Below are 24,153 nucleotides of genomic sequence, written 5' to 3'. Positions count from 1 at the left end.
GCAGAAACGTAAAGCGCAAAGGGGAAAAGGGTATCGCGAGCTCAAACTTGACTGAAACTCAAAATAAAAGCAGCGTTGCAAATAAATTAGTAGATATAGCCATGCTGAATATGTAACAATCATTGCTTTTGCGCTGTTTCATTTATATTTAGCAATTTTTTATTTTTGTTTGCAATCCTTGATTTTCTTTTGCAATACTTCAATTCTTTTCCAAGTATACAGTATGTGGCCCTGTTTTGACTCCATAAGCTCGCGATTAAACTTTACATGAAATTCCTCCTAGTGTCAGATCAAACTGACCGTGTAGGACTCCACCAATACGGTGGTCTCCAGAGCAAGCTTCTGCTCCTGTTCAATGTTGTATCCCACGTAGCAGAGCTTCTCCTTCATCATGCGCACCGTCTCGAAGTCTGCCGAATGGTTGAAGGCGTAACCTCGCAGCAAGAGCAACTGTGTGGCAAAAAAGAAAAAAACATTCACCATATTTTACAGAATATAAGTCATGTTTTTCATCATCTGAAACATGTTGCAAATTAAATCAACATTAAGCACGTAAAACATCGAGCTGAACGAGAGAGGCACATGAGCCACACCATTATTATGTTTATAATGCAGTAATACAATGCAATACAATACAATTTCAACTTATGTTTTCCAGAAAGTATGAAAAAACGCTTTTTAGGTGACATGTCACAATTATAGTCTAAAGGGCGGTTCAAACAGAATGCACTTTTTCATTCCACTGCACTGTTTTTCTGCGTAAACAGACCAATGTGTTTCAGTCTTGTACTCTAGAGCTTCTCGCGCATGACACAGCGTTCTAAAAATGCAGGCCTCCAGTTAAAAATAAGTTAAAGGAATAGTTCATGCAAAATTCTATCACTATTTGCTCCCCCTCAAAACATTCCAAAACCCTCGGGCCAATTCCTAAATGACTTTTTTTTCTCTGTGGAACATGAAAGTGATGCCAAGAATGATGACAACATTTTTGGTTCCCATTGACTTCTAATGTATTTTTTGTCCATAAATTATTTGGTTACCAACATTCTTCAAACTATCATGTTGTGCACAAGAAAGAAATGCATACAGGTTTGAAATTACTTGAAGGTGAGGAAACAATGACAGAGCTTTAATTTTGGGGTGAACTATCCCTTTAAACTCTTAAAAAGCATGTCTCTAAACCATGGGTTTTTTGCAATTTAGCAATCCTTGGCAATTTTAAATGGCCTCTAGGACTGAATAATACAAAGGGTTTGTTTCAATGTGTGAATAGGGCATTTTATGGTAATGTGGGACATCTAAGCTCTGATGTGTCAAATGAGGAAATCAAAAAAGTTAAATTATATACTTAACATTATTTTAAACTAGAAGCTGAAGCATGTAAACTGAAATCTTGTGTACCTTAATGAGATAGCGTGTAATGTCCCGTCCTGCAATGTCGAGTCTCCTTGTAAGATGGGGCAGAGAGAAGCCCTCATACACAGGACAAATGTGGGTGACTCCATCGCCTGAATCCACCACCACCCCTGTCAACAGGCCTGGGTGTAGCACAACAGACAGATACTGATACAGTGTCTGAAATAAGCCATGCACTGATAGTTGACACACTACTGTAGGTACAATACAATGCTTCCCAACTCAACATGTTGAGGTTTAAAATCACCTTGAGCATAGAGTGTCAGAACAGCCTGGATGGCGATGTAAACACCTGTAAACTGGTATGTCTCAAACATGACCTAAAGGACAGGGGGACAAACACAAAGTCAAATGAATTTAAGAAACATGAAGAAAAATGACTATAAGAACACTAGACCCAAATCAAAAAGATTTTCCCTCTGTTAAAGTTCTGCTGCTCATGTCTGGTGTGAAGTGTTCAAATAAAGCATCTGTTTTCGCACTGATTTTGGGGTTGAATTATGAGAAATAAAGTATTACATATAGTGTATTGAACACTACTGTTACTCAGTAAGCCAATGGCTGAATTTGGCCATGATGCCGAGGTCACACCTTTACTCTTTTCGAAAGACATCCTGGGATTTTTAATGACCACAGAAGAGTCAGGACTTCGGTTTAACATATCTTTTTGTCAGTATAGCTTCCCCATCACTGGGGTGTTAGGACCAAGCGCCAACCTCCCCTTCTCTCTGGTGAAGCCCATATGGAAGTAGCTTAAACTGTTCATCGACTGGCCACTTGAGGCTGGCTGCAAAAGGGAGTCATTTCCATAGACTCCCCATGTTAAAATGCCCAACTTTACATCAGAAAAAAATGTCTAGAGGGTATAGTTGAGTCTTGTTTTGGCCACAACGTTTTCTTTGTTTGAGCTAATGGAATGATTTTTGGTGACAAATCTTATTTTGACCCATATTTTGGGAAAATGCGTATTTTTTTTTTATTTTTTACAGTTGATCACTAGGTGGGACCATTAACCCTTAAGATAGGCCTGTGCAAAAAAAAGGCTTAGTTTTCCAGCAGCAACCTAGTTTTTTTCCAGGAGGTCTCCGATCCAGATACAGACCAGGCTTGGGCTGCAGGGCGATAAGGCGCCTGGCAATGAGGGTAATGACCGAGTAACAATGGAGTAATGACTTACAGAAGGGAGACAATAACATAATATATGTAGACAATATACGATTAATCATACCAACATATGTCTCTTCATATGTGGCTACGCTACAACACAGTAGTGTATATTCAGAGTTTGTGGCACCAAAATTGTCCAAACTTTTGGGAGGATAGGCCAAACTTGTATCATACTTGTATGATCAAACTTGTATCATGTATCATCCAGATAAGATACTTACAACTTTTTTTAGTGACATTTCCAATCCGCATAGATTTCACACTTATAGAGGTAATTTTGCACTAAACCACCAGAAATATGCAAATAATATTTGGAAGGGCCATCTTCATTTGACATTATGGAAAGTATAATTTATTGTTACCTTTTCTTTGGATTATGTGGTGAAACATGACTTGGAGAGGTTAACATGTATGCTCTCACTACACACCTCTATGATCTTCTCACGGTTCTTGGTCGGGTTCATGGGAGGTTCTGTCAGGAGGATCTTGCAGTCACGCGAGTTGATTTTGAGCTTCTCGGGACCGAAGGTGTAATCCCATAAGTGCTTCATGTCATCCCAGTTCCTGACGATGCCATTCTCCATGGGATAGTTGACCTCCAACATTGAGCGCAGCTCACTGGCTTCGTCTCCCACCATCAGATCCTGAAACAATCACAGGTCACAGGTTAGAAAAACCACCTCACTTCATAGGTATGCTGATGAAACCATAGGTCAGTATCCACCAAAAACCTTTCAATGTGGCAGCCCAGCATCAGCATTTCCACAACAGATGGCTGGCACCGGGAATCTCATGTCCCAGATTTGCCACAGCTGATCCACATTCTGTGCGGAGTTACAGTTTGAGGCACAAGGAAACTTCATGTTACGGCTCATGGAGAGCTCAAGCACAGTAAACACAGCCGCTGGGATGAGATGAGCGTATGGACAGATGTTGTGCTCGTTCAGTAGAACCAGCATGCACAGAACAGCAGACCTCCATGCATTTTCATTCACAGGCTTCTCTGCTCGCAGTGTTAGCACTGACATAAAGACCCATTCAAAGGTGATTATTGTAAAGTTTTAATAACTGTTCTAATTATGAGAATTGGGACACCCATAGTACAGCTATATCAATAACGACACAGAAGAACGACATATTTGGAATAACGTTTACAAAAATAATTGTAAACACTGTCAGCCAATCAGAATCCACCTAAATGTATTTAAAGCAGCAGAAAACAAAACTGCAGCGTTTTCTTAGAATAAACATGTTAATAATCCATGTGTATAGTTTTTGTAATGATTATCATTATAGTATCGTTCTTGTTGTGAAAGGGCCCTTCGTCACAAGATTTAAACCACAGAGAGCATCTCTCTATTAGTTCCACTGTTACAATACAACTCTGCAAACTAGCTTTTGTATAATTCAGACTTATCTTTGTTCTGAGAGTTCATGCTAAGACTCTATTTAAACCCCTAAACTTTAAGGATGAAATACACTACAAGGCTTTTAAAACCAGAACAGGTTTTTAAACAAGACATCAAACCCTTGCCAACTTTGTAAATGGAGGAAACCACTAAACGTACTAAATGAACAACTTACAAATCGTTCGGAGAACAAACATGCAGAAGCATGTGCCTTGTTGCTATGAGGTGCATGACCAATGAAACAATTTGTTTTAAACCTAGCTCATGTCTGATCTTCTCTGGCTCTATGAAGCTAAAAATTGAAGTCTGTGTCTATCATCCACGACATGATTTTCTCTGAAATCTGTTAACTCTGACTGCCCAAAATCCACAGACTGGCTTTGACAGACAGCAAATTGGGGAAAAATCTGGGCAGGAGTTGTGTAGCATATTTCACCCTTTAGTTTATGCTTTGTTACCAGTTATGCAAATACCTCTAATAACTAGCAAGGCCCTGAATGAAGGACTGGGTGTTAAATGCACAGATTATCATGGAGTGTGCAAGTACTGTGTGTTCTTTGGCACGGTTACAGGATGTGTCTGGTAGTGCCATGTGTTTTCAATGAAGCCCTGCTGTCCTTAAATTTCATCTGTCTGACTCACATCCTGGGTACAGCACAGCTTCAGCAACATTTTGTTTATCTGAGATGGGAAATGCAGGCTTCTCGAAAAGACTTTTGAAAGGAGCTCTGTGTGTGAAACAATATCTTGTGAACACCAAAGTAGCTTTTATGACACATCAGAATCTATTTAGAGCCAAGTGGTTTAGTTCTAGTTCCTCAAACAGTATAGAGGCCAAAAGACGTTGAACAGAGACATCGACATTTTCCTGCATCTTAAGGCCAACTTCTGCTAAATCTATTTCGGACCGGAGGAGGGGGAGAAAATTAAGCTATAATGTCTGGTTGGGATCTGAATAGTTGCCAGGTTCTGTGAAAGACATTTGCCGCATTGAAACAGAAGACAAAGTGCAGCGTAAGAGCACTTTGAGCAATGCACTGTGGTGAATACTGGAGTAAGAAAACAAATTATGCAAAAACCTAAACATTAGTGAGAAAGTCTGATTCATTCCCCATGGCATTTTACATAAATCAATACACACACAGAACAAGAAATACAACACAAATTAGAAGTAGGGCTCAGCAATATATCAGACACTAACAATATATTTTGCTAACATTCAAACTTAACCCTTTGCCTGGCAAGCATTTAAATCTGCATGGCTGCTCGTAGTGAGAAATCTGCTCATCCTCTGCTACAAGTGGATCTAGTTCACATATTTACACATGTTGGAGGGGACCTACCCCTTTAAAAAGCCACTGTTCATCATTAGCTTATTAGGTTTACACTGAAATTGTATGAATTAAATGTTTTTTTTTTTTTTTTGTAATCTGTCTTTAAATGTTTGAATCTCAGGGGATACGTCACCCTTTTAGGGGTATGAAATCAAAATATAAATATATACAGGTGCTGGTCATATAATTAGAATATCATCAAAAAGTTTATTTCACTAATTCCATTCAAAAAGTGAAACTTGTATATTATATTCATTCATTACATACAGACTAATATATTATATATTTCAAATGTTTATTTTTTTTTTTTCATTTTGATGTTTATAACTGACAACTAAGGAAGATCCTAAATTCATTATCTCACAAAATTAGAATATTGTGAAAAGGTTCAATATTGAAGACACCTGGTGCCACCCTCTAATCAGCTAATTAACTCAAAACACCTGCAAAGGCCTTTAAATGGTCTCTCAGTCTAGTTCTGTAGGTTACACAATCATGGGGAAGACTGCTGACTTGACAGTTGTCCAAAAGACGACCACTGACACCTTGCACAAGGAGGGCAAGACACAAAAGGTCATTGCAAAAGAGGCTGGCTGTTCACAGAGCTCTGTGTCCAAGCACATTATAGAGAGGTGAAGGGAAGGAAAAGATGAAAAAGTGTACAAGCAATAAGGATAACCGCACCCTGGAGAGGATTGTGAAACAAAACCCATTCAAAAATGTGGAGGAGATTCACAAAGAGTGGACTGCAGCTGGAGTCAGTGCTTCAAGAACCACCACGCACAGACATATACAAGACATGGGTTTCAGCTTCGCACTCCTTGCGTCAAGCCACTCTTGAACAACAGACAGCGTCAGAAACGACTTGCTTCATAAATGACAGTACTGCTGTTGAGTGGTCCAAAGTAATGTTCTCTGATGAAAGTAAATGTTGCCTTTCCTTTGGAAATCAGGGTCCCAGGGTCTGGAGGAAGAGAGGAGATGCACACAATCCATGTTTCTTGAGGTCCAGTGTAAAGTTTCCACAGTCAGTGATGGTTTGGGGTGCCATGTCATCTGCTGGTGTTGGTCCACTGTGTTTTCTGAGGTCCAAGATCAACACAGCCGTATACCAGGAAGTTTAGAGGACTTCATGCTTCCTTCTGACAAGCAAATTTATGAAGATTTCATTTTCCAACAGGACTTGGTCCCTGCACACAGTGCCAAAGCTACCAGTACCTGGTTTAAGGACCATGGTATCCCTGTTCTTAATTGTCCAGCAAACTCACCTGACCTTAACCCCATAGAAAATCTATGGGGTATTGTGATAAAGATGTGATATGCCAGACCCAACAATGCAGAAGAGCTGAAGGCCACTATCAGAGCAACCTGGGCTCTCATAACACCTGAGCAGTGCCACAGACTGATCGACTCCATGCCACGCCGCATTGCTGCAGTAATTCAGGCAAAAGGAGCCCCAACTAAGTATTGAGTGCTGAACATGCTCATACTTTTCAAGATTTTTAAAAATGCTTTCTTTGTATTGGTCTTAAGTAATATTCTAATTTTCTGAGATATTGAATTTGGGATTTTCCTTAGTTGTCAGTTATAATCATCAAAATTAAAAGAAATAAACTTTTGAAATATATCAGTCTGTGTGTAATGAATTAATATAATATATAAGTTTCACTTTTTGAATGGAATTAGTGAAATAAATCAACTTTCTGATGATATTCTAATTATATGACCAGCACCTGTACATTGAGATTTTGTGGCTTGTGTTTTAGAAAATATAATATATATAATATAATATTCCATATTTAGTGACTGCTTTGTTATAGAAGTGATATTGTGACAGAAACTGATTGTTTAGTGACAAAAAAAAACTACATCAGAAAAATCTAGAGTTCGGGTGTAACCCAGAGTTTATTGATGGTACAGTGCCCAAACAAAATCTCACAGGAACCACAACATTTGTGATATCAACTTCAAATTTAACTTTAAACATTTTACTAAAAATTCACATCAAATTCCTATTACTGCTCAATGCATATGCCGTTCAACGGAATACTACTCAATATAGTTTAAACTTTGGTTATGATACTAGCTATTACCTGTACACTTCTGAATGGTGCACCTACATTTACAAGAAAACTTTTTTTTAAACACAAAGAACTTATCACGTTAAATCTCTAACAGTTTAGAGGTTTTCTAATGTCTCTTTATGGTCTTGCCTTTTAAAGGGTTAAGAAAAAAAACTGCATTTTAATTCATTAGAATGGTTGTATCCAAATTAGTAAACCGATTCAAAACATTTTGTTTCACTGTGGCCTTTTTTAATATATTAAAATGCTTTAATAAAAATGTTTTAAGTAAAAAAAAAATTATGTTTATGCTATTGTACTGTATGATGCATAAACAAACAAACAAATCAATTATCCTTGTGTTCATTTAGTGGACAACATGTCTTGATTATTTTATTATCTGCATTAATATTTTACTTCTTGTAATTAAACATACTGAATTCAGTTGCTACAACAGATGTTTGGTTAAAATGATAATCCTGTTACTGAGAAACAATAAAAGAACAAACTCTTAAACCCATTTTAGAGCAAATACACTAACAGAATTACATGCACTCTTTTGGCCATATCACCCAGCCCAGGTTAAAAGGAATTAGATAATCTACTAGATAAAAGAAAATCAAAGCTCAATAATACGCAACCTCACGAACACCACTGAAATACATGGTGCAATACACTCTCCTCAGCAGGCAGTCAGTGTTAAACACAACACACGTCAGGCTGCACTTACCATTTTTCTGTTATTCTATTTGATCATGTGAAGAACAAGAAGGAAAGAGTGCAAGTATAAAAAGGTAAACAGGAGAGAATGAAGGCTTACGCTAAAACAATTAAGATAATAACTTTGAGAACCCATCAATCTAGAGTATTACCAACACTGTCATTCAGAAACTGCCACAACAGACTCCAAGGGGTTAATCTGACCGGGTGGAAGGTATAGTGTGAGTGTGGAGCTCACCTTAATCTCAATGTTTCCCACTTTAGTTGTGGATCGGATGATGGGTCTGCCCACCAGGGCTGGGAAGATGTGTTCTGGGAAGTTGGATCCGGCATAACCACACTTCACAAACTAAATGATTGAGAGGGAGAGAGACAAAAGCAAAACAGAACTGAATTTTTGACTTCTTAAACACATGTTAATGACTGGCTAATGTTACGGTCCACAGATGCAGGGGTTATTATGTATAAAGTATTGGATAATGTACATCCAGCCATTTTTGATCACAGAATAAACACTGACGCGAAGTGGATGATGGATTTACTGGATGTACACTATCCCACTTATTATGTTACCAACACTTGTAAAAGTATTAGATTAGTATTAGATTTTACTCACAAATAGCAATTCCTAGCTTATTAAACATTTTACAGATGAGCATAATTATAAAAACTATTTATTCATAAAATTTGTTCCTGACTTTTCAATGACCTTGAAAGGTTTTGTAGCCTAGAAATCACAAATGTAACATTTTCTCCTATTTACAGGTTTTTAATATGAATGTGAGATATGCTTTATAAAACAGAATAATAAGAGTGCCATAAGGACAACACTTTGCTGTTGAAAATACAGAAGTTAACTTCACAATGGTTTCCTTAAAAAAAAGAAAAAAGAAAAAGCATAACATTTGTTTTACAGATTTTTATTTATTTATTACAGCAATGAAATACCTTTGTGACCAACAAAAGTTTGTGATTCTTATATATTTTGTTCATTAGGGATGTGCCAATCATGATTTTTCATGCCTGATTCTGATTGATGATTTTTTTTTACAACCAAATGGACTGATTCCAGTTTTTAGCATGAGCATGTATTCTCTCCGCTTTCTTCATAATATTTCCACACAAATGGCATTTTGGGAAATGACTGCAATGCAGTTTGTGTGCAAGGTTGGAACAGATATCAGCCAAAAAATAAATAAAAATGTCCAGTCACTATTTACGGTTGTCGACCAGTGCATCTGTATTTTTTCATCATTATAATCTTCACAAATGAACACAACTTTTATGAATAATGATGAAGTATAAATGCAATTGGCAGATGTAAAAAAAAAAGCTCAAACAGCAGTCTTAAAAGAAATATACTGCAATATAACACTTTAGCCTTGTCCAAACACCCACACTTGCGGTCTTTGCACTTGATTACTTCTGATGTACTTCCTGTATTTGGTCCAAGTGTTCAAGTATGAAGAACACAAGTGTGTGTCAAACTTTTCATTGCCTGACACACAAAAATGCAAGTGAACATAGCATTATTTTAATTTTAAAATCAACTTCTAAATGTCTGTTCGGTCCGTCTAACATGACAATTTTAATTAAATGATAAAAAGCCGTTCCAAATGTTGTACAAAATAAATATACTAATCTTTGCAGCAATAAAACGTTGATTTTTGGTTTTACTACCAAATTATATTAACACCTAATTATTAGTAGTATTTATCTTACACCGTAAAGGTTTCCGTGACCTCTCTGGATTCATTTCCACAACATGATGCATGATGGGATACACTAACAGTCTTGCACACTTACTTCCTGTCGCGCGCACAGGCTCTCAAGTGGATATCTGGACAAGGCATACATTTCAAATATAAAAGTTTGAGTTAAACAGCAAGAGCATGGGTATAAATACACAATGAGGCTATGAGGCAAACTAGTGAGTAGATGAGGTTTCCTGAAGTTTAATGTCACCAAGAGCCTCTGTAGTCCCCTTTAGTAACCTGTTGACAACTTCCTTTTTTAAAGGTAGTGTAGGCGATTTCGGAGAGGCTTTGAAAGCATAAGACCCCATCCTCCCTGAAAGAAATCACTCTCCAAAGCCACGTCTCTCACGCAGACTTTCAACCAAACTTAAACAAAATAAAAAGAGGTGTTTTGAACCCTGGCCTATAAGACCCTTGGCGTTCAAGTGAGTTTTAAAAAAACAAACCCAAGTATGGTATCACTGATGAAATTTATGCTGAAGAATAAAATGTGAAAATATCTCGAGCTCGTGTTAACCACAGATGTTATTTCAGGCCAGCAACGGGTTTCCTTGTTTAAGGTCTCTTTTCTGCAGCATTCTTTACTTCAGTTAGTATTTGGGGACTTTTTTGTTTATTTGTTTAACTGTTTTAAATATAGTTTTTTTTTATTTAATTCAGACTTGCTGCAACAACAAATGATCTGTGCACTGAACATCCCATATTGTTTAAGATATTTAATGGTAATTCCCATCCACAGCTCAGAACAGTGTTTAACTGACTGGTTTCATCCTTTACTGTCTGTACTTGTTCTATGAATCATCCCCAACAGCTACTTGTTTGCATTAAACTCAATCTATTGTGTCTTGTATTAACATTCCAAAAATGGTCTGAAGGCTTTCAGGCTCATTTATTGGTTGTCGGTCAAGTAGAGCCACGTTCTCTGAGCAGGCTGTGGTTTTAACGGGTGACATCACTTCCTTCAGAGCCTGCCTCATGGCTCTATTTCATTGGCTGCCCTGACCTCAACAAATTAGCTGTTTACTTGAAATACACAACCAAAACATCCCCAATCCACATTATTTCCAGATTCCCGAGTGAAAACCAGTCCACGCCATCCGTTAACCAAACATGAGGATAACCAGACGTGAGGATGTATGACCACGCCCCCAAGTTCCAGGGCAAATTATTTCTGGCAGTTATTATATATTGACTAAAACTGTATCATCCACAAAGACCAGCGTCCTCCAACTTTATTGAAACTCGATGCACACTCCTTTCTATCGGCGAGGTGAGGAAGTGACATTACCCGGTGCTTGAAATATGCAAAGCGTTATCAAAGCAAGCGGATGACTTCATAACAGACAGCTATAACATAGAGTATCTGTAACCATAGCGACGCAAAACTCATTTTAATATTTTGTTTTGGTAGCAATGACTGGAGCGAGCTAGCAAGCTAAGAGATCGATGTATGGTCACGTAACCGACCCATAAACGAATGTTTACTCGTGCCTCTGTGTTTATATTATCATATAGATATATATGAGGACAATATAACCAAATCAAGGCACATTTAGCAGGAACTGTGCTGCTAGTGTCTAATGCAGTCTGTGGAATAAGTGAACGCTATTTTTTTTTAAACAGGATAAATATAGAATATAAATCAGTTTAGTGTCGGATAACACCGAGAAGAATAAGAGGGCAAAGACACTGCAGCTGTCAGACATTCCTCACAGATGCGCTAAGCTTTCTTTACTTCCTGGTAGGAGTCTGCCTTGGTCTCATTAAACTTTACTCAAAACAGCTAACGTTGAACGAGACAAAAATAAATGTCAGGTGTTCGAGCTGCGGACATACCCCTGTTCCGTTATCGCAGACCACCACCTTTCTTCCTTGGCTGTCCATCTTCAAAAGCCCCGTAGCCGTCAGCGGCAGCCAAACTTTCTCGGAGTCGGACACAGTGCTACAAGCGCTCAGCCGCAGCAGGTTTCACTTCCTGTTCCAGAGACGCTCGCGCGAGCGGATCCAGCCCGTTTTATCACAAGCCCCGCCTACTGCGTTTGGACTGGCTGATACAATTTGCAAGCGGTCAGCGATTGGACAGTTGAGAAGTCAATCATCGAAACGTCACCGTAGTAAACAGATTTCCCAAAGCTCGTTATATGTCATTTATTTTCTATAATATTTAATTATAGAAATCATTAATCAATGTTGCCCTTTAGTTTCAATAATGTATAACTTCTAACCTATAGGTATTAGAGTAAAAAAAATACTTAAGATATTACAAAATAATATAAATCTTAAACATTAACAGATTAATTGTTTCAAGACATTAAAAACATTAACAGTGCTGGGCAGCAAATGGCAAGGAGGTCATAAGGAAATGGGAGTGCAGGACGGTATTTCATGCTAAACAACAATAATAATATTATTATTATTATTAATAATATCCTCCTGAAACCCGAGAGATTGCCTGTTGTGCATTTTATAATTTTTCTTGCTATTTGGGATATGTAGGACCTAATAAGTATAATACCTAAAATTTGTTTTTGTACAGGAAGTAGTTTTCCCAGAAAAAAGATGTCCTCATGTGAGGACAGTGGGTCTATCATGATGTGAAATGCTGCAAAGCAGTTTCATTCACTTTGCAAGCATAGATGCACATTGCATGTCATGCATCACACACAGGATTTCCCAGTGCAGCCTTGTGCTCTGCATTCATGCATTTCATTTATAAAGTTATGTTATGTCCTCGGCAGAGGACATCGGGACTCAATTTCTAAAAAAAAAATGAAAAGACATGAATGAAAATGCATAGGCAAAAACAATAGATTTTTTTAAATCACCAATACATTTTTAATGTTCAAGATTTTTTTTTTTTTTTTTACCAAACTTTGTATAAAGATGATTCTCAACTATGGTATAACAGAATAATTCAGTATAACATTTTTCTTTCTGCAAAATGTGTGTAAAATTACCATTAATGGGTTTTCTAATTATATACAATGTATCTATAAACTAAATCTAATTTGCATATAAATGTGTTTTTGGGGCAACATGTAATGAAAAAAGAAGTGTAATAATGTGAGTAATAATTGTCAAGATTTTCATAATAATATATAATATTTCATAGAATATTGAAATATAATTTCTTTCTCTATTCATTTGTTATGTCTCCAAAAATGCGTCATAAGCATGCGTTTAGTCCCGGTGTCCTCATCTGAGGACATGTATGAAATCAATGTCCTGTTTAGTAACAGAAAGTCATATTTTGATTTGAAACCCCATAACATATTTCTGAGATGTTGATTTATGACACAGAATTTAAAAATTAGACAGATTTAAATGATAACTACAATATATTATAGAAATATTATCATATTTCTATAAGAGTGTCACTAAATTAATTTCAGACATTTTGATGACCAAGGAGAGGGAGTGGTCATGTGAAACATCCAATCATTTGGTATCTCTGAAAAGCCCTGAATGTGCTCTGTACAGGACATCCAGATCTAAAACTGTGGCATGAACAGACTCAGAGAAATTCACAAAAATATAATGTCCTCATATGAGGCCACAGGGTCTCAAGAGGATAATAATAATAATAATAATAATAATAATAATAATAATAATAATAAGTTCGAAAAGCAACAAACATAGTCTAATTGATTAAGCCTTAATTGATAGATAAAGGTTTTATCATAAGATATAAATAAAAAAGTTAATGCTTTGTCTATTAAAATAATAATAATAATAATACAAAGGCATAACAAATATTTCCTGTAAGTATAAATCGTTCCAATTAAAATTAAATAAAATGTAAATAAGAGAGGGATATAGATAAAAAAAATTGTTACCAATATTAATTGTTTAAATATTAAAATGTATTAATATTTTGTGTATTATATATATTGTGTGTGTTTGTGTGTTCGGAACGCTTCGTCTCGTTCCTGGTTTCCGGTCGGACTGTGACTGTGACGCTCTCTGATCAGCGGAGCGTCAACATGGCAGCGGTTCTGTCACCGAGACCGTGCGAGAGCAATCCCGCGACTCCCGGGACGCAGTCTGTGAAGGTGTGTGGGTGTTCGCGGCTACATCTTGTTGCACAGACCACAGTTATAACACTCTAGCATGGGAAGTTTACATCTGTTCAGTTACTGCGTCTATATCAACGTGAATGTGAGCATCAGTCGCCTTTGTTTATTTACTATTAGCCTGCTAGCCGATGAAGCTAAATATCTAGATGAACGGACGATGTTCTGAGTAATTATACTTTTAAACAAATAAACCATATAAACGGACTCCAGCTGTCTTCCTATTTGTATTTTTTGACAATCATTGATAGTATGTTTTAATGGGCTTTAGACGTAGCTATAATAGCCCTTCTTAACATAATACCTCTCAATCCAGATTGAAATGTGTGACTCCTCCAACAGGATGACATTGAGGAGAGCTCCAGTGATGGTAGTCAGGCCCCCAAGAGACGGCGGATGGGCTCCGGAGACAGCTCCAGGAGCTGTGACACCTCCAGCCACGAGCAGGGGTAAGAGATCATCATACACTCTTCACATTATACCACGCTGACCGCCAAATCCCTTTTAACACAAGACCACAGATGAATAGGGTAAAAATAACCTGTTATGTATTTCTGACTGAGTACAGTCACCTGTTCCTGGAATTATTGGCTCACTGAAAATGTTTTGAATCTTTATTCTGTTCTTTTACTGTGTATTGAGGTTTGCTATTTCATTACAGACCAACATACTTTCCTGCTGAGAATCTGACTGAATACAAATGGCCCCCAGATGACTCAGGGGAGTATTATATGTTACAGGAACAAGTGAGCGAGTACCTAGGAGTCACTTCATTCAAACGGAAATATCCAGGTATGAACGATGAGCCTCTGACGGTCTGCAGAGAAAAATCTAATTGAGTGGTATTCACGTTATTGGTCAAACGGTGGTTTGATTTTCAGATTTAATTACTCATGACAGAGAAGACTTTCTGTATTGTGCTGTGACTGTCCCAACACCCAAAGTTTTTCTTCTCTACTTCATACCAGATTTGGAAAGAAGAGACCTGTCTCACAAAGAAAAACTTTATCTGAGAGAACAAAATGTTATTACAGAAACACAGTGCACTTTGGGTAAGAATGCAGTCTTTCTCGTTTCCGTCTCTTGAATCTGTGAAACAAACAAAAACAATCATTATTTTGTAATTATTATTCTTACTCCGTCGCTTCTCCGTCAGGCCTCACTGCTCTGCGCAGTGATGAAGTGATTGATCTGATGATTAAGGAGTATCCCGTCAAACATGCGGAGTACTCTGTCATACTCCAGGAGCGAGAGCGCCAGAGGATCACTAAAGAGTACTCTGTGAGCACGCTGAGTGCGGTGAGGGACACACTCTCTTATTTATTACTGGCTTTAGATATTACTCTTGTTAAAGAAATACATACTCTTATTTGGCGTAGACACATTAAATCAGCGGTTCTCAATTCCAGTCCTCGCGCCACTGCTCTGCACATTTTGTATGTTTCTCTTATGGCTTCAGACGTTTGTTCTATTCGAACGTAAGTGCCCTGCGAAGTGGACATCACAGGATATTCCTCCATGATTGCAGTTCGACACGAGCGTATATGTTCCATTCAAAGTGCATGGGCGAGGACTGGAACTGAGAACCGCTGCATTAAATTGATCAAAAGTAATGATGATGATGATCAGAAATGTTTCTTGGGCAGCAAATCAGCATATCAAAATGATTTCTGAAGGATCATGTGACTGAAGACTGGAGCAATGATGCTGAAAATTCAGCTTTACTTCCCAGGAATTAATTAAAATTTGAATTGTTTGTATTAAAAAATATTACTTATTATTTTTACTGTATTTTTGATCAAAAAATGCTTAGCTTTATTTATTTTGATGAATTTATATATTAGTGCTGTCAAATGATTAATCGCATCCAAAATAAGTTTGTTTAAATAATATATGTGTGTGTACTTTGTGTATATTTATTATGTATCTATAAATGCACACACATTTAAGATAAATATTTGACATTTATATATTAAATGCATTTATATATATATGATATAATTTATATAAATATATACACGTAAATACATGTAAATAGTATCTAAATATATGCTATGTGTGTCTTTTATATATGCATGCATAATAAATATACTCCATACACACATTAGAATATTATATTTTGGATGCAATTAATCACACACACACACACACACACACACACACACACACATATATATATATATATATATATATATATATATATATATATATATATATATATATATATATATATATATATATATATATATATATATATGCATGTATATATATGTATGTGAGTTTTATATTTTTTTTTAAGTAAAGGCTGGTGTATGTGGTAATAATGACCAATATGGTTGAACTTAGCTAAAAGTATGTTAGTCCTAATGGTCAGACTTTTTTTTTTTTTTTTTTTTTAGCAAATGCAGCAACAGAATCCTCAAAAAGTTGAAGCCAGTAAAGTGCCCGACTACATCAAGAAAGCAGCTAAAAAAGCTGCTGAATTCAACAGTAATTTCAACCGAGAGCGGATGGAGGAGAGGAGGGCTTATTTTGACCTTCAAACACATGTAAGATGTGCTCATGTTCTTTAATCTGATTGTGTACTGTTACTGTGGTGTGTAAAATGCATGTAAAACTGTTGTACCACCCAAAAAACCCTAGGACCGGCTTAACAATAGCCTGGCAGCTAACCCCAACTCCTGAGCATCCACTTACAGACCTCAGTCAGGATCAGTAGGGCAGGGTTTCAGATTTTATTGAAGCACCCCTGGGCGCCGCCATTGGCTAGCGGACCCCCACCTGCTGTTAGCATTCCATTGACTCCCATTCATTTTGGCGTCACTTTGACAAGCGAATAACTTTACATCTGAGGCATTTAAATACTCCATTTGTCCATTCATTATTTCTTAAGAAACACGAAAATGTATAAAAGGCTCCATTACCTTGTATCTTACGTTATGGTCCCGTAGAAGCAGTTTTTGTAAAAATAGTCTAACGATTGCATCATAACCTGCGACTCTCTGTCACGCAGTAGAGAAATTACCATATGGACAGGAGGAGAAGCTTGCAGACAATCTTTTACCGTCTATGAGGCTATCGGGAGGGGTGGAGGGAGGCATAAAGTCAAGGGAGAAACCCATAGAGAGTCCATAGAAGCAACGGGACAAAATTGTCACTGTGTCCATTTATTTTGTGGTCTATGGATAGGATAGCGCTATGTTTCATTTTTGAAATGAATGAAAGCAATAAGAATAGAAATAAAAGACCCCATTAAACCATTTTGATAACACACTTATTTTCCCAGGTCTCATTACTTGTTCTCTTTTACCCCCAGATTATTCAGGTGCCTCAAGGAAGATACAGAATCCTCCCTCCAGAAAGGACCAGGACCGGTCCATACCCAGTCGCCCTCATTCCTGGCCAGTTCCAAGAGTACTACAAAAGGTGGATTCCGTAATAAACCATCCATCACTGTACTGGAGACAAACGAAACGAAAGCCTTAAATTCGTTCAGCGTTCTGACTGGGTTTTTTGTTTGTAGGTACTCTCCAAATGAGCTCCGCTACTTGCCTTTGAACACGGCTCTGTACGAGCCTCCACTGGACCCCGAGCTGCCTGCCCTGGACAGTGATGGGGATTCGGATGAAGGTGAGGATGGGAAAGAAGACGGCAGAAAAAATAAAGCTTCCTCTGTAAGTTGATTTCAGGTGACTGCCTGTTACTTATAAAAGTGCACAGTTGGTTTAGTTAGTTCAAATGTGATTTTCAGTCTATAGTTTTCAGTCCAGTGCAATTTAGTGTCTCTAAAGCAACTGCAAAATATTGAATGTTTATGGACACATTTCCAAGTGAAAGTGCTAAAATGACTAAAACGGAAATAGAAACGTCTCGGTTACGTATGGTAACCTTCTTTCCCTGAAGGAGGGAACGGAGACGACATGTCGGTGACCGACGAATATGGGATATCGCTTCGATAGACCAATCAACTTCGAGTGTAAACTAAACGAGCCAATGCACATTGACATGCAATTATTGCATCCAGCGGCCGCTGATCACTGCATGAGTATAAGAAGGCAGCAGGTGCAATGCATTCCAGTTTTTCGCTGAGTAGCCTAGCCGGGGACCCGGCAGCTCAGTGGCGGTACAGCAACCATGGCGACGGGACGTGACGGTGACCGACGAATATGGGATCCCTATCAAAGCGCCATGGGTGCTGCCGCTTCCAGTGCCCTGTGCGAGCCACCTGCGACCCTATTAGGTGTAGGCCGGGGCTCAGAACAAGTAGCTCCACTCACTGTTGTCAAAGCACTACCTCACTGGGTTAGATTGGATAACACTGGGAAAACGTACCCGGTCCGCTTGGAACTGGGACACTGCGGAAGCCCCATCCTTCCGGAAGGAGGTCTCGGAGGCAAATACACACATAGCATCCGTTTAGGAGTATGCGGAGAAATTTGAGTTGATTAAAAACCCTCTTGGGTTATATACACATACGAGTACCGCTTAGGTCTCAATATGGAACCCACCCTTCCATGGTTCTCACGGATACATCATGAAGGCCTGGCACCGGACGTTCCGCCGCGTCCAGCTGCCTAGGGTGATGGAGGATCTCAACAGGGTCTACAGTACGGACACTCTGGAGTAGTTTTAGCAAGCTGACACTAACCGGGGCCTCTCAGTGCCATTACCCGTTTGAGGTGAGAACACAGGAGGATACCGGCTCTTTACGTGAGGCTCTTTTAGAGAAATTTGCTCTTCAGGAAATGCTCTTTTAGTGCTGAGGCGCACAGGGGAAATGGCCGCTTTCAACACGACAGGGGTAGTGCAGCCTGAAGTGTGCTATCCACTCGACACAGGAACGACCGCCGCTGAAGCGCCGTCTCGCCAACACACAAAGCTTCCGACAGCGTGCTGAACTCGTAGTTCACAGCAGACACAGTTGAGCAGAGCGATACTAATGCTCGGCTCCGAAGCGAAAAACTGGAATGCATTGCACCTGCTACCTTCTTATTCCTTCTTATACTAACGCAGTGATCAGCGGCCGCTGGATGCAATAATTGCATGCCAATATGCATTGGCTCGTTTAGTTTACACTCGAAGTAGATTGGTCTATCGAAGTGATATCCCATATTCGTCGGTCACCGACTTGACGTTGAAAGTGACCGACTGAAAGGGAACTAAAGCTAAATTTACATATAAAAAAAACGAATGAAAATGATAACATCATAACACATAACAAAAGTACTTCTAAAAAAAAAAAAAAAAAAAAAAATCTAAAAAGACTAGCTAATTCAAAATATGAGTAATACTCTATAGTAGTAGAGCTTTTGACTATTATGAATAAATTGGATCATGAAAAGCGGTCCCTTTTTGAGATTTGACATAATCCGAAAAGCAAACCATGACTCGTGGATGATAGTAAGTGTATTAAATGATTGAGATATTTATTCACTTACAGGACAGCTCATCAGGAAACACTTCAGACGGAGACAGCCAAGACAGTGGAATTCAGTCCAAAGTCAAGAGCAAAGACGCCACTCCTCGCACCGTCCAACACAAATCTGTCCCCGGGTACAAGGTAGAAGAAAAAAGCCCCTGATCTTTTTTAAAATAACCCAACACCTCTCTTCTCCCCTTTTCGCCACTCGTCTTTTCCAGCACTTTCAGCAGAGAAGTCTTCTTTCTTCTGACTTGATCATCAGTACATGGTCCAAACACACGCTCTCTCTCTCACACACACACACACACGCACACACACACTCTCCCCCCGGTTGGTCATAGATCGGGACTGCACGTGTAAATGGAACTTATCTTCTCTTTGAAGAGTGGCACTCATTTGTTTTCAGTGCCAGGAAACCCAGTGACAGTTCCTGTGTTCTGCACAGACCTTTGGAGCAATAACATTTTTGTGTGGCATTGCCATTAGTTTAGGTTTTTTTTTTTTGTCTTTTTTTTTTTTTTGCTGTGTTGCACTTGTGAAGGTAAATACCCTCATAAAATGAACAGTACTTCATATAGCTTAAAATACCTCTCTTTATCTCTCCACCTGCCTGTCGGTTAAGCTGAAGGGCATGTGAGCGGTTTCATTTGGCTGCTAAACACTAAAAAAACTGCTAATAATCCATAGATATGAAACAATTGAAGAAATATCAAGGGTGCACTCAGTAATGTTTTCCCCTGTTCTATATGGACGAAGTCGTCGTCTTATGGGTGCCACAATGTTGAGGTCACATGACCAGCTGGGTGTTGCAAAACAACCAAGTTACTAGCAAAAGCAATAAAAGAAGCACCAAGCACGTTTGCAGCACTTTTCCATTTATCAGCAGCTGTAAGCAAAACAGTTCCCCTCATTAAAAATAAATAAATGAAAGCACCATATGAAGTTATCATACGTCTTCGCAAAACGTTAAAAAATAATTCCTCCAGCTGGTGTGAAATGTCATTAATCCACGCTGATAGTCTCAAACTTTGATTGACTGACTTCTGGGAAACCGTTCTGGTTTCCACTGACTTCCATTTTATGGACAAAAAGTCTGGAACAACATTAGGGTGAATAAATGAAGAAACTTTTCCTTATAGATCCTTTTAATTATGCCTTTAACAGTTAAACAAACGTACTGAGTGCACTTTTAAAGTTAGCTTTATTTATCCTTTAGTTGCTTTACTCTCTTATCAACGATTGTTTGGTATAACATTGTCAAACTGAATATCAGTTTGTGGGCACCTTAAATATGCTTGATATCCGTGTTTTACTCTGATAAATTATGTAAGTTACTTTTTTTCCTGTCAAAATGCTTGCTGGATCAACAAAAGGTTTACCTTTTCACATTAGAAAATAAGGAAAACAAAATTTATACGAAGTAAATTACAATGCACAATAATTTAGCAGTGTTATATTGCAAGAAGTCATTTAATAACTTGCCTGCATATGCTTGCATTTGAGCTACAGTTCTGCATACTTAAATTATGCTTTGTACAATATGTGAATTTTTTTGGTTTTGTTCCAGATGGTTTACATTTTCTTGATTGAAAAAGTAAATTCTTATCTAATGTGTTTTTGAGGGGAAAAAATGTTTGCATATTTTATTATTAAAAAATACGCCCCAGCTAGAGGCTTATTTTAGCCCCGTCTTCGTTACTAGTTTTCCTTGTAGTTGTGTTTCTCAGGAAGCGTGAGCCGTCTGTTCTCCAGCAGTATGCACAGTAGGTTGACCTGCTACATTGCCAGTCCACTGCAGTGCACTCCATTTCCCACAATGCACTGCACTCTAAACTCTAATGAATTCCAGAATGAAATTGAACTTTTTTTGTAAACATAAAATGGAATTCACTTTAGAATGCTATCCGTTATTTTGAGGGATGATAACTATACTACACTCATGTGTGATGTTAGAAGGTCATGTGACCGTGTAGCATACTACTGGTCGAAACATTCTTTGAATGTTGCACACGTTTCACTTTTTTAAAGACAAGAATAGGCAGTATTCTGAGTGAGTGTGGGGTTTCAGTCCTAAATCACTGCAGCACGTATGACAGTCTTGATTTATTTAGGAGACGGTAGGTACAGCTCTCACTCGACAGTGTGTTGTTTCCATCCCTCTGTCATGCAATCTCTCGAGTCTTGTTAAGAGTGTTTGTAGTTAAACCACATTAAATGGTCTTGTTCCTGTTATGTGATTTTCATATTTTATGTCATACTCCTAGTTCAGCTGGAATTTTCCTGCTGTTACCGAATGAAAGGATTTTGTCTTTTTGTTATCATAACTGTGAGCTTCACTAACATCTAAATGTGTCTTTAACTTGTAGCCATGGCCTGCGTCTGGAAACCTTTAGTTTGGTTTTCCACAATGTTGTCACTGGCCTGTTTTTATTTTTTATGGTAGGGCCTTAGACATGTCATTATTTAGAGTAACCTTTTGAATAAAGAGGTTTTAAAGAAATTAGACTGTAGAGAGATTTCTTAATGACTGTGAGCGCTGAATGAAAGTAGCACACGAACAGTTTCTATTTTGTGTGCTTTATGCACTTGTTACACTTCTTTTTCTTCTGCCAGTTTGTTTACTGTGGTGAAACACTTTTCTTTGGGTTATCTGTGTGTGTCTGTGTCTGTGTCTGTGTCTGTCTGTGTGTCTGTGTGTGTCTGTGTGTGTCTGTGTCTGCGTGTGTGTCTGTCTGTGTCTGTCTGTGTGTGTGTTTTTGAAAAGAGTCTCTTATGCTCACCAAGGCTGCATTTTTTTTACAATTAAGAATAAAAATATAAATGAGATTAAATACAGAAAATGCTAATGTCTAATGTCAAGTTGTCTATTTAATATACGTAACTCCTTTCTTCAGTGTGGCATGTTTCTTCAGAAGTCATTTTAATATGCTGATTTGCTGCTCAAGAAACACGTTTATTTTTATCAGTGTTGAACAAAAGAAAAAAGAAAAGATTTGCTGCTTAATAATTTTGTGGAAAACTCACGATTTTAATAAAAAAATATTTCATTCCATTATAAATGTATCTTGCTATCACTTAACAAGTTAATGTTTTCTTTCTGAATAAATATTAATTTAAAAAAAAAAGAATTTTTGAACAGTAGTCTTTTATCTTGATTTAAGTGACATTTTTATTTTTTATTTAATTAAAGTTTTTGGTATTTTTGGCTTGTGTATTTATACATTATATGCATTAACCATTCTTAAAATTGAAATATTAGGCTATTGTAATACCTTTTAAGCAGCTGCATCCAATTTACTGTAGTATATGTACTAATTTAATTTTAAAACTCATAGTGGTTTTGATTCAAGCATTAAATCAGATGGTGTGTATGACCTTGGTTGCCTGGCGTTTATAGCGTTACTCTGCCCTTGCAGCCTAAGGTCATTCCCAATGCTATATGTGGCATATGTCAGAAGGGTAAGGAGGCCAACAAGAAAGGCAAACCAGAGACTCTCATCCACTGCTCCCAGTGCCAGAACAGCGGTAAGTCCAAACTCTTCCTGACTCTTCTGTTGAATGAAAATCTTCTAGTAATATGTCCTGATAATGTTTGTTCCTTCACTACATGTTGAGGCTCTGTGGTGTGTGACATTGTGCGTATATCATGAGAGGCCTGACTTTGTGTCCAGGTCACCCGTCCTGCTTGGACATGAGTGTGGAGCTGGTGTCCCAGATCAAGATGTACCCCTGGCAGTGCATGGAGTGCAAGACGTGCACCGTGTGCCAGCAGCCGCACCATGAGGAGGAGATGATGTTCTGTGACAAGTGTGACCGAGGTTTCCACACCTTCTGTGTGGGCATGGACTCCATTCCTCAGGGTGAGGCTCGGAGATGCCTTCTCCCTCATGTGCATGCATGAATGAATACTTACAATGCTAAGCTGAGGTGAAATCTTACCTCACCAATAAGGTTTTTTTATTATTTGGTACTTTTAATCGCTTTAAGGTTAGAGACCGAGATTAGGTTCCAGACATTCTTACCATAGAGAGAATTTGTTTGGACAAAAATTTGTGCAAGTGCAGGATAAGTTGTATAAGTTTTTTTTGTATAAATTTCTTATGCTCTCCAAGGCTAAATTTATTTGATGTGTGTGTGTGTGTGTGTGTGTGTGTGTGTGTGTGTGTGTGTGTGTGTGTGTGTGTGTGTGTGTGTTAATTTAATGCACCGTTTCGGAATAAAAATTGAATCTTAAAAAATGTATCTTAATTTGTTAATCTGACAACTGAGGGTCACTGTCTTGAGACTAAACCCCCGAGACTGCGACTATCACCCAGGAACACACACAGAGGGCTTTTTAGATTTATTTTTTATTATTATTATTATAGGTGAGTTTTAATTAGTTATAATGTGATTTTTATTTTTTTAAAGTGTTGTATTTTTGCTAGTGAGTGTTTAGAAGAGAAGTTGGAGATAAATGTGTCCTGAACAGTATTCCTTACTGTTTTATAATTATTTCTCTCTCTTTCTCTCAGGTTGCTGGGTCTGTGATTTGTGCAACAAAGAGTTTTCTACACCTCAAAAGAAAGGAACAAAAACACCCAAAAAATCTAAATGAGATCCAAAAAGTCGACCAATTTTTTTACCTCACTTTGGTATTAATTTCTATTTTTATATTATTTGACATCCTTTATGTGTTTTAATGTTGCATTAACTTTTTGTAATTTACATTTTTGTTGTTATAAACAGTTGTTTCGGCATCACATAAGGTTTTTTGTATTGTTAACTTGTTTAAAATAAAGTTGAAAAAGCA

At 37.8% G+C, this 24,153-nt stretch overlaps 2 protein-coding genes across 4 annotated transcripts in view; one reads left to right on the top strand and one right to left on the bottom strand.

The window, feature by feature from the left end:
* Positions 1 to 11,848, bottom strand: part of LOC128026510 (actin-related protein 2-B) — a 17,773-nt gene extending 5,925 nt beyond the window's left edge. The window contains exons 1-6 of the mRNA XM_052613750.1: positions 11,703 to 11,848; positions 8,348 to 8,458; positions 3,012 to 3,227; positions 1,664 to 1,736; positions 1,402 to 1,538; positions 301 to 450 (exon numbers count right to left, since the gene is read on the bottom strand). Coding sequence (XP_052469710.1) covers positions 301 to 450; positions 1,402 to 1,538; positions 1,664 to 1,736; positions 3,012 to 3,227; positions 8,348 to 8,458; positions 11,703 to 11,750 — 735 coding nt within the window. The 5' untranslated portion in view covers positions 11,751 to 11,848. The remainder of the gene's footprint in view (positions 1 to 300; positions 451 to 1,401; positions 1,539 to 1,663; positions 1,737 to 3,011; positions 3,228 to 8,347; positions 8,459 to 11,702) is intronic.
* On the top strand, positions 10,952 to 24,153 carry LOC128026509 (PHD finger protein 10). Of its 3 annotated transcripts, XM_052613748.1 has the most exons (13): positions 10,952 to 11,136; positions 13,838 to 13,918; positions 14,282 to 14,388; positions 14,601 to 14,731; positions 14,908 to 14,991; positions 15,096 to 15,238; positions 16,339 to 16,488; positions 17,256 to 17,365; positions 17,463 to 17,613; positions 19,380 to 19,499; positions 22,778 to 22,886; positions 23,033 to 23,221; positions 23,876 to 24,153. In XM_052613748.1, the coding sequence occupies exons 2-13, from the start codon at positions 13,850 to 13,852 to the stop codon at positions 23,956 to 23,958; spliced, it is 1,446 nt and encodes a 481-aa protein (XP_052469708.1). In that variant the 5' UTR covers positions 10,952 to 11,136; positions 13,838 to 13,849; the 3' UTR covers positions 23,959 to 24,153. The 3 variants fall into 3 exon arrangements, with proteins under 3 accessions (XP_052469708.1, XP_052469707.1, XP_052469709.1); XM_052613747.1 differs by lacking the exon at positions 10,952 to 11,136 and having other exon boundaries at positions 13,769 to 13,918; XM_052613749.1 differs by lacking the exon at positions 10,952 to 11,136 and having other exon boundaries at positions 13,878 to 14,024.

Source organism: Carassius gibelio, chromosome A13 (assembly GCF_023724105.1).
Source record: "Carassius gibelio isolate Cgi1373 ecotype wild population from Czech Republic chromosome A13, carGib1.2-hapl.c, whole genome shotgun sequence".
NCBI lineage: Eukaryota > Metazoa > Chordata > Actinopteri > Cypriniformes > Cyprinidae > Carassius > Carassius gibelio.
Note: the sequence above shows the minus strand (reverse complement) of the source record. Positions and strands in the feature narration are given on the sequence as shown.